The sequence below is a fragment of the Vigna umbellata genome, chromosome 5 (genome assembly GCF_029865625.1).
Source record: "Vigna umbellata cultivar VRB3 chromosome 5, Vumbellata_1.0, whole genome shotgun sequence".
NCBI lineage: Eukaryota > Viridiplantae > Streptophyta > Magnoliopsida > Fabales > Fabaceae > Vigna > Vigna umbellata.
This window is the reverse complement of record NC_142169.1, coordinates 67042400-67053492: the sequence shown is the minus strand read 5'-3', so window position 1 is coordinate 67053492 and position 11093 is coordinate 67042400. Positions and strand designations below refer to the sequence as shown.

The 11093-nt window shown below is 32.7% G+C and overlaps 1 protein-coding gene across 1 annotated transcript; it reads left to right on the top strand.

The window, feature by feature from the left end:
* LOC124825921 (Integrin-linked protein kinase family) lies at positions 1-7475 on the top strand. The gene is made up of 12 exons (XM_047298664.2): positions 1-485; positions 2351-2425; positions 2553-2648; positions 3254-3339; positions 3416-3536; positions 3648-3727; positions 5073-5135; positions 5268-5374; positions 5546-5631; positions 5986-6107; positions 6509-6620; positions 7006-7475. Exons 1-12 carry the CDS (start codon positions 171-173, stop codon positions 7108-7110), a joined length of 1368 nt encoding a protein of 455 aa, XP_047154620.1. The 5' UTR covers positions 1-170; the 3' UTR covers positions 7111-7475.
* The last annotated feature ends 3618 nt before the right edge of the window (positions 7476-11093 follow it).

Sequence of the window (11093 nt, the reverse complement as noted above, 5' to 3'; positions counted from 1 at the left end):
AAAGTGAATCATTGTCATCGATCACAAGTGGCTCGGTCGGACTAGTAAAATTTTCAAAAGCAAAGTGAAAAGAGTTTTATCAAGTTTTCGTCCCGTTGAATCTTCCATCTCCAAACTTCAAAATCAAATCTTTCTTGATCTGAACTTTCTGGGTCGCTTTTCTTTACGCCATGGAATCCAAAAACCCTGCGAGGTTTACGCTGGGGAAGCAGTCATCGCTTGCCCCAGAACGCCATAACGAAGGAGCGGAGCCTCAAAACGAAGGAGACGCTGTTGATCAGGGTGTGAGGTTGATGTACTCGGCGTTCGAAGGGGATGTGGATGGTATTCGCGAGGTGTTGGAGTCTGGTGTGAGTGTGAATTACAAGGATATTGATTATCGCACTGCTCTTCATGTCGCATCATGTGAGGGCTTCACTGATGTCGCTGATTTGTTACTCCAAAAAGGTGCTGAAGTTGATGCTAAAGATCGATGGGGGAGCACGGTAACTTCACTTCATTTCTTTTTAATTCTTGATTTTGTTTAGTGCCACAAGTGATTGTGTTTTGATGTTTGACACGGTTTGTTGGTATTGCTATTTCCGGTTTTTAGTCGGACAAAGACGATATCATTACCATAAATTTCATACAGAAAATGTCTAAGGTTTGGCTTAAGCGTTCAGGGTTGTTGTATCTGGATTCAGGGTTGTTTGATTAGTCAAATGAGGTCTCGTCTAGGGTGGATTCGTTCTGTGTAATGTAATGCCTAAAATAAAGGATTGCGTTTAGTGTATTGTAGAATAAGTTAGAGTCATTTTTCGTAAATATGATTGTTGTTTAGGCGTGCATTTCTTCGAGCAAGTTTAAGTTAGTCTCTTATCAAAAGGAGGAGATTGATGCCTTGATCTTAGATTCTATTAGGTATTGAGTGTAAGCTTAACTTATCCTCTCAAAATCAAATCATGTAAATATTCTCTTATATATAGTAAATTGACCTTATTTCTATTTAACTGCAGATCTCCAAGATGTGGTGATCCAATAATGACTCAATAGGATAGACTCTAATATATGAGTTTAAGTCTAACTGATAAAACCAACTTTAGTACTGCTCCACTTATATACTGCAATGTGAGATCTTCAAAATATTCCGTTACCACCACAATCTATTTTGAAGGTTATTAGAATCTTCCTTGTTGCGCTTCAAGATTTAATTCTATTCAAAACAATTTGACTGCATTTTGACTCGTTTCATATGATGAACCACAAATTACTTGGAATCTCACATTACGCGAATGAATTAGTAAAACTTTTTCATCATGGGTATGAATAACAGGGTTCGACCACTTTGTTAATTGAAAAGAATTGAAGAAATATTTTTGATCTTATCCAATTTGATTATTTATCTATTTTATTTATAAATCTGTCAGTCAATGCATGCACTCTACTTGACTATTTCAACATTTACTTTCCATCCTTACAAAGTAAAGGTATCACAAACTGTGATATTCTAATAATTTTGTTAATGATACTCGTGGTTAAGTTGTTTTATCTATTTCTAGTTTAAAATTATTAGACTGCACAGTATAAATAATCTATATGATGCATTTGGAGTTATTTTTTGTTGGCTTTGAAACTTACGATGCAAAGCAAATTATGATTTACAATTCAACAGATTAGCTTGGTGATGATTAAATGTCAATTTGATAACCTTGTGTCTAAACTCAAAGTGGAACAGATGGTGTGCACTAGCATGCATCTGTTAGGCAGTGTTTTTATCTGATATTTGACAGAAGATACTTCTGATGCACGTTGACTTATCACTTGCCTGTGTGAAAAGTTAGTATGATAGAAGTAAACATCAAGAGGATATAAGTAATTATATACTTTGAAAATAGGACTGATCTTGTCTTGCAGATTGTATTAGGTTTCTAATTACGTTCTGCTTGAAGTGTTGTTCTATTAATCGTGACTGTGCTTATCCTTAATTTAGCTCCGGATGAAGTGATGTAAAGATTCAACTGTATTGTGTTTCATCTAACCTTCTTTTTATAATCTTTTCTTATGCTCCTTCTTTTCCTCTTTATTAAAGAATACAAAAAAGATTCTCATTATTTGATTAAAGTAAGAATCCGGAGCTCGTATATGTATAGAGTTTACCCAAAGGATAAAAGAAAAAAGATACAATTGTATCATAAAGGATAGAAAAGGGATTGTATCATAAAAAGATAACAAAAAGAATACTATCCCACCTAGAATAACTAATTAATTATCTCTGATACTCTTCTCTGTACTCTGTAATTACTGTTCCTGGGTCTTCTGTATTAGATATGCAATCACGGGACTGATTATTAGTTTTGCATCTCTTAACCAGCCACTTGCTGATGCTATTTGTTATAAAAGAAATGACGTGATCAAACTATTGGAGAAGCATGGAGCAAAGCCACTGGTATGTGTTTATTTAGGATTGTAAATTATCAAGTTGTTGTATTTATTTGTTTTTACATATCAGTTTTAGCTTTTATATTCTGCTTTTGGTTGTGATGTGAATACATGTTGTGATTATACTGTTTCAGATGGCCCCTATGCATGTTAATCATGCACGTGAAGTCCCAGAGTATGAAATAAATCCTGAAGAGCTCGATTTTACCAACAGTGTGGAGATAACGAAGGTAAAGGCTTTCTTATGGTGTGTTTGGATGTAGAATTTGTGACAAAATTCAATTTTTAAGTGAATTTGAAGTATCATACATCAAAGTGACCTCTTTGGATGTAAAATCCAAAGATTTTTAAGATAATGGGAATTTTATAATGAGGTAGTCTCAAATAGATCCTAAGAAGAAGGAATTTCAAATAGCACAATATGAAATTTGAATATGATGGAAATTATATTACTTAATTAAACCGAAGAGTTTGAAATATCAAACAAAGTATTTTAAAAATGAAGGAATTACAAGTAATTAAAGTCCTGCCCATTTTAAAATTTGATGAAATTGAAATCCCTTATCTAAATGTCACCTTATACACCTTCATTAGATTTATGACACTATTTGATGATTTTGCAAGTTTTATTAAATGGCTGTAACTATACAGTATTGAAACCAGCCAATTCCTGTTTCTCAAGGAATTTGACTACTACTATTGAATATCCAGACCCAGCTTGCAGATTCTCTTAAATATTGTGTTTCTGTACATAATTACTTACTTGCGTGAATAATCTTCAATGTCATTGCTTCTAAATGATTTTTGTTTCTGTTAATTTTTCCTGAATTTGCAGGGGACTTTCTGTAGTGCATTGTGGCGTGGAACAGAGGTTGCAGTAAAAAAGCTTGGGGAGGAAGTAATTAGTGATGAGGAGAAAGTGTGAGTTGCTCTCACAAACCTTGTGCAAAAATTGTTACCTAATTTCATGATAATTAATTTACTTGATCTTGCTCAGGAAGGCTTTCAGAGATGAACTTGCCTTGTTCCAGAAGATCCGGCATCCAAATGTCATCCAATTTCTGGGTGCTGTGACTCAGAGCAGTCCAATGATGATTGTGACAGAATATCTTCCCAAGGTTTTTTGTCCTACAGCTGCATGGAACATGATTTCTTGGGATATTTGTTGAAGTTAAACAGTAATGTGATAAAATGTTCCTGTCTTGATCTAATTTTTCCATGTCTTGCAGGGAGATCTTCGTGATTTCTTGAAAAGAAAGGGAGCTTTGAAACCATCTACAGCTGTGAGATTTGCACTTGATATTGCTAGGTATTGACGACACTCATGCATTGTTTTTTTTCTGGGTTTTTCTGTTTACAGCATAAGTCTCACAATCAGCTCTCTTTCTGTCTCTCTACCAAGGGGGTGATTTTATTTTGATTGGTGCTTGTGAGTTGTTATTAGTCATGTAAAAGATCAGAAGAGCACATAAACTATAGGATATTTTTCATTTTAGAATTTTCCTACGTACAGATATAGGTATCCCCTGTTTTTCTTGTTATATATATGTTTGCATGAAAACTGACTTTGGTGAAAATATTTAATTTTAAATTATGGGATGTACATATAGCATGAATGTTAGAAACGTATGTAAATTTTAGTATTTATTATAGTGGATTAGATGTTGTGAGCTACTACTTTTCTATTTATCACCCGTTTTAATTCTTAGAGCACTGTGTCTTTCATTTTTTGCCACACTTTACATAGTTGTCTCAAGGCTTTGATAAAATAGGAAGGTCGTGTTTTGAAATTGTGGATAATTTTTTGAACCTTTTATCGCATAGATCAAGGAGACATTCTCACTTGGTTGCATGTGGCTTGATTGTTGTGTCATGATTACTATTGATGCATTTGTCAGGATCTTGCCTTATTTTGTATCATGTTATGGAGTGAACTTTGGTTCAAAGAAGTTGGATCCAGTTCTGTCTTGACATTCTCATATTCACGTTTAAAGTTCATAGAACAGGAAAATTCCTGTGTTGACATTCAGGTGGTTTGTTCTTGGTTAAGTGTGGGTTGAGCTCAGTTTTGGAAACTAGGAAGTGATTGTTTGGGTGCTACTTATTTTGCCAAGGTTCAGTCGGGGGTAAGGTCTGATATTTGGGTGATCATTTGAATGGCACATTATATCTCTTTCAACTCGCTTCTATTCATCCCTCCATATCTTGCCCTAGTGGCTAGCATTTTCAATATAGGAGAAAAGAAGAAGAATTTGTCTTGAGAAACTAGAAAGTAACAAACTGAAGATAAAATTAACTAAAGGTGTATGATTTTTGTCATATAGTAAATAAATAAATGAATATATGGACTACCATTGAAGTCTATGCTTAATTGGGTTGTGTAATGGTCTAATCCCTTTGTCCAGTAACATAACTGCATCCATACAGAGATATAAATCGAATAGGATCTAAGTGGCTAAATGGTTTTGGCTCACAAACTGTCAGTCCTTTCTATATGACCCCCAGAGACAGTTATTAATTTGATCAAAAGGTATTCAATCTATTTTTGAAAGATACCTCCGTCCTTCATAAATAATGATGTCTCTGCTAACCTTTTTTTTATCTTTTGGTTTATTAAGTGTACTCAATACCATTTTTTATTTGAAATTATGCAGGGGAGTGGGTTATTTGCATGAAAATAAGCCATCACCCATTATTCACCGTGATCTTGAACCTTCGTAAGTTTCTTTTGTTCGGTTATTGTTTTTTCCTTAATTGTATATTCTTTTATGTGAAGTCCGTGTGTGTCTGGTTTAGTGGCTGATACAGTCTACACTTTTTATCGATGTTGCTTATGAGTAAGCCAACAGTAATATATTGCGGGATGATTCTGGGCACCTAAAAGTTGCAGACTTTGGGGTTAGCAAGTTGCTGGCCGTTAAAGAAGACAAGCCTCTAACATGCCAAGAAACTTCCTGTGGGTGCTGCTTTTCTTCAGAACTGTCATTAATGCACACTTGAAATATTGAAATATCTGAAATGCTGTATTCTCTTGTTAATGGGGAATTTGAGAATATTTTCACTATTGTGACATTTTCCATGCCCTGTTGATTTTCTGAAACTAGGATTTTTCTTTTATTGCTCATAGGCCGGTATGTGGCTCCGGAAGTTTTCAAACAAGAAGAATATGACACCAAAGTGGATGTATTTTCATTTGCACTAATTCTACAAGAGGTAACTATTTTTTTGTTTCATCTATGCCGATTAGGTCATTAGGCCCAACACCGATTGATTGTGTTGTATCCATATACTGTATGAGAACTTTCTTGACTACCAGTTGACATTTAAACTACATTATTTTTCCTTGAAAACCAACGATGTAGAATTTTGATATCCTTTTTAACTTGGTTATTTACTTCTCTTTCCCTTCAAAACCCAATATCTCCAACAATATGATAGCAATTTTTTTCTGCTGTCGAGTTTCTAATAATATTTATTGGTTTGATTGAATTATTGTAGCTTTTATGTGAATGTTAAGATCCTAACTAGCTGTAGTCATTATTGATGTTTCTTATGTTTATCTTTTAGATGATTGAAGGCTGCCCTCCTTTTTCTGCAAAGCAAGAAGATGAAGTTCCTAAGGTGTATGCTGCCAAAGAGCGTCCACCTTTTCGAGCTCCATCCAAGCATTACTCCCATGGAATTAGAGAGTAAGTCATCTATGTTCCTTGGGTAATTTTTTCAAAGTCCAGTGATTTCATTTTGCTTAGAAAAGTAAAAGGATGTTAAATTATTTTCCCATTAAATTATTTTCTCATTTTAACAGAGGACTTACCATCCTTTAACTAATAAGGCATAAATATAAATATTTGGATATTGCCATGTTTAACAATGTTTTATGTTTGTAAACCAATTCTTATTATGCCAATGCTCAGAAGTTATTAATCTCTTTCTAAAAGTTGGAATTTATCTGTTAAGCTAAGATCATTGAAGTAAAACTATTTGACTAAAATTATATATATATATATATATATATAATCTCTTTGTCAATGCTTTCTCTCATTTGATGATGATTCTGCTAATCTCTAATGAATAATGATAATGTTTGTAGATTGATTGAGGAGTGCTGGAATGAAAATCCAGCTATGAGGCCAACATTCAGGCAAATTATAACAAGGCTGGAGTTCATCTACAACACAATCGGTCAAAAAAGACGTTGGAAGGTTATCCTCTCTCTTGCATAACATTCCCCTCTCTCTGCATCAGATATTTGTGCTTCTTCAAAACTCTCTACAATGGACTAAATGCCTAATCTTTCTGTTTGTAAATATTTCATACTTTACTAGTTAAAGTCATTATTTGTCACTTGTCTAATATTATTCACTTCCTCATAGTTAAATGATTTTGCTATTTTAATGAAGACTACCATCCATAATTTATCAGCTAAATTTACTGTTGGTTTTATGCAAATATAAGCAATTGGCAATTTACAATTTTTGTCCAGCGTTGTACTAAAACTTGGCACTGTATTTCATTTATTTGAACAGCTTTTAGTGATTACACAACATGTGGAGCAATTGTAACATTCACACTGTTTGTAACATGCAGGTTAGGCCATTGAAATGTTTCCAAAATCTGGAAGCCTTGTTAAAGAGAGATCATTCAAATGGAAGCAGTCGTGGTTCATCTCGCTCTAAATCCAGCAGAATATGAAGAACACTGGTCTTCTCCTGTAACTTCAAACATTGACGTAAAGATGAAGAATAACAAACAAATTTGATTTCTGAGTTGGAGCTTTGCAAATCTTTCACGTGTGTATTTTTCAAGATTCTTCATGCTTCTCCATTATCTCTTTCCAATTACATTGTGTCTGATATATATATATAGAATTGTAGTAACATAAACACATTCTAGGAATTTGCTCCTTGACATGTACATTATGTATTGTATTATGTACCAATACATTTGTTATGTAATTTTTGGTTCTCACTGCAGAACCAAAAACGCAAAGATGATAAATGATAAATAAATACTACTTTTGTTTTTGTTATATATAAAAAAGGTTTAACCATTTCACATGTCTCTATTACCTTTCTAAAATACATAAAATGTTTTTTTTTTTTTGGAATGAGCTGCTAGAACATGTTTATGAAACATGCTTTTTAAAACAAAATGTTTAGAACAAGTTTGTCGGCACATATAAACTATTTTCTAGAATAAATTTTTTAAAACAAAATTTTCACCAAATCCAATGTTTCTCCCTCTCTCTTTCTTCTTTTTCTCAGAAAGTACAGTGGAGAACGGAGGTGCAGTCGAAAGTGCAAAAGAGGAGAAAAAGATATAGTGGCGACAATGGCTTTAACGTCGATAGTGGTATGATGCGAGAAGGTATTTTATTGTGTTATTAGTGTGTGTAAGTAGTAATCATGGGGTGCGAGAAGTAAAAGACTCGTTTTAAAAATAAGGGTATGGGCCGTGTGTGACTGTCTTTGTTTCTGGGGTGTTGCTCCCTCCACCACCACACCTTTCTCCCTCCATCTTCCCAATTTTTTTTAATTCCAATTATATCCTCAAATTAAAATTTTTTACTTATACTATTTTAATTTATTTCAAACATAGTTCTCCTACTTTACTTCCTGCACTCAATCTTTCCATCTCTCAATTCCGTTTAACAATTTGTCTTCAGTTTTACTCTACAACTCCATTTGTCTTCTTCGTTTCACTTCTCATCTGTTTCTTTCTTCTTCATTTTCCTTACATTATTAAAATACATTAAAAATATATTCAAAAATAATAAATCAAAACATTTAAATTAAATTATTAAAATATTTCTAAAATAAAGAATAAACTAATAAAACAAACCCTAAAATTAAAAACGTAGGTGACATCCTTCAACGGATGTCAACATCCGTTTAAGGAAAAAACGGATGTCAACATCCGTTTAAACGGATGTTGACATCCGTTTTTTCCTTAAACGGATGTTGACATCCGTTGAAGGATGTTGACATCCGTTGAAGGATGTTGACATCCGTTGAAGGATGTTGACATCCGTTGAAGGATTTTGACATCCGTTGAAGGATGTCACCTCTGTTTAAAGGTTACGTTTTTTATTTTAGGGTTTTATTTGAAGGTTTATTCGAATACGCACCTTGAGGAAGTAACACACGCACTGCACCACTCCACACATTGCACCACGAGAGCAACACTACATCACGAGAGGGAGATTGTTTGATAATTCTTTCCACCACCATCAACCTTTACAACTTGTAGTATCTCACACCGACAAAAGAAAGACAGGAAGAAATATAATGTTAAAATAAAAGAAAAATATTTTATTCATATACGAAGGACTGGAATAAGTTATTAGTGGAATAGGTTGTGAATGAGTAAAATTAAAAATAATCCTGAAAAAAAAAATTTATTTAGGAGCAAAATAGTAAATGGGAGGTGGAGGAAGAAAGGTGTGGTGGTGGAGGGAGCAACACCCTTGTTTCTGTTTTGGGTAGGTGGGGAATTGGACTGGGAGACGTTGAAAAAAAAAAAAAAGGCTTTATTATATTGAAGGGGGTAAAGGAATGTTGCTTTCTCCAAATATATATCAATTTAAATATTTTTGTTAAGTAACTAATAACACTCCCAGTTAAAATATCACTGTTTCAAATTGTAAAGAATTCACGAAGAAAATCACTGTTCATGGTAAGTACTTAATAACAAGAAAATAGATTGAATCATACCTGAAACTTTGTCTTCGAACATCAATCAGTGAATTCTCATATAAAATTGAATTTTGATTCATCATCAGCTTAGATCATTATTTGAAATAATTATCAAGAGTGCTTATAGATTTGTTAAAGACATACAAACTATAGTTCTCAAATATAAGTTATCAGAAATGCAATATGAGGGTTAATTTTTTTACCAGTGATAACAATTTCACATAAAATATAAATTATCTTGATCTAGTTATTAAATAATAACTTCATATGATCACAATTATTTCCATAAAATTTTGTTAAAATTAAATAAATATAACAAAGTCATCATATAATTTATATTTTTCTATATTTTAACAAGTATACGTGTCTTGTTCTGGTTGAAATTTTATATGCTTTGACAATAAAGATTAAATTTTTTTCTTACATAATTATCCAAGAATATGTCCATTTGTAATCATTTTCGTATCACCTCTCATTTTATTTTATATAAGACGAAAATTTGCTTTAGTTTTTTTAAAATTATTTTTATATTTAGCTTGGTCTCTTAACTTAAAAAAAAAATCAAATTTTGCCCTTTAAATTTGTAAAAGTTTTTTTTTCTGTTATGAAGTGCACCTTCGTTAGTGGGTACATACAGAAAAATGTTGATATGATATTAAATATTTGAAGGGTTTGATGAAACCATAGATATAGAGAATTCAAACAAATAAAGAGAAGGCACCTCATGTGGTCCTTACAAAATGAGACGATAAAAAAAAAAATACAAAAAAAGAAAAGAAAGGATGACCAGCACTAAACTCAAAAACGTCAATAATGAACGTGAATTAAAAAATAAATACCTTGTAAAAATAAGAAACATTATTTTAAATGTGTTAGAAAGTTGTAAAAGGTTGTAGCATATTTTGTAACAAGGTGGCTAAGTGTCATGGACTAACTCGAACTAATACTAGTTAAAGTTAGTTCGTGCACCTAATTGTTTTTTCTATCACATGACATGATGACGAGGATGTTCCAACCTCATTTTCATTTCATGTATTTAGATTTTTGCTACCTTTTAGTACTTTGCTTTACTTCTCTTTTTTAAATCTTTGGAAGCTTATTGAACATGCTTTCTTATCTCATAAAGGCCCTCCATTATATTTTACAAACTTTCAGAGAAACATAAAACAATACATTTTTATTTGTATCTTAAAAATGGGATACTCTTAATTTAGATTTTCACTTGTTTAGAATATGTAACTTAGTTCATCCATTCGTCTTCAATGTGATTCAAACAAATAAAATTTACATGCAAAAGTTTGTATATACATTATTCATCATAAGCTCCGTTTTCATTAGTTAATAATTAGATTACATAAGCCAACAAATATTTTGATTCAACCTTAGAAAACTTATATATCTTTTACTTCCTCCAAGGCATTTGAATGGAAAACCCTTAATAGTATGTCACGTTATACAAAACAACCATACAAACACCTCACACTACATCTCATGATAATCACATCTTTTTCATCACGGATATCTGCAAAATACAAATCCTAAAAGACAGTCGCTGCTTTCAACCCTTTTCTACTATGAAAAAAGGCTAACAAATCAATAAAAAATCAAATTAGGATTTTACAAGAAAAAGTTTCAACACTGAAGCACCTTACCATAAAGTGTTTGCAACTCCAACAAAATATGAAATAAGAAATAAGTTCAACTATTATATATATATATATATATATATAATATGTCAGGATGATTAAAAACGCATCCAAAAACCCTATGCGCGGACGCCAGGTGTCAAACAACTAGGATCAGAAATCAGATAGTAGAAGGCAGGTGTCGACAGAAGTGTGGACGCTCGTTTGAACGTGGGAAGAAAATTATTGTTTTCTGAAACTTCCGTCCCACTCTCTTCTGCATGCACCCTTCTTCCCAAACTCTGAATTTCTCATTTCTCCTCCTTCTCACTACTTTCCCGTCATCTTCTCTCTA

Bases quoted from the DNA above. Each gene is read 5' to 3' on its own strand.
- LOC124825921 (XM_047298664.2), top strand. From the start codon at position 171: ATGGAATCCAAAAACCCTGCGAGGTTTACGCTGGGGAAGCAGTCATCG. The intron at 3,537-3,647 runs GTTTTTTGTCCT...CATGTCTTGCAG, and splicing joins TGACAGAATATCTTCCCAAG to GGAGATCTTCGTGATTTCTT. The intron at 3,728-5,072 runs GTATTGACGACA...GAAATTATGCAG, and splicing joins TTTGCACTTGATATTGCTAG to GGGAGTGGGTTATTTGCATG.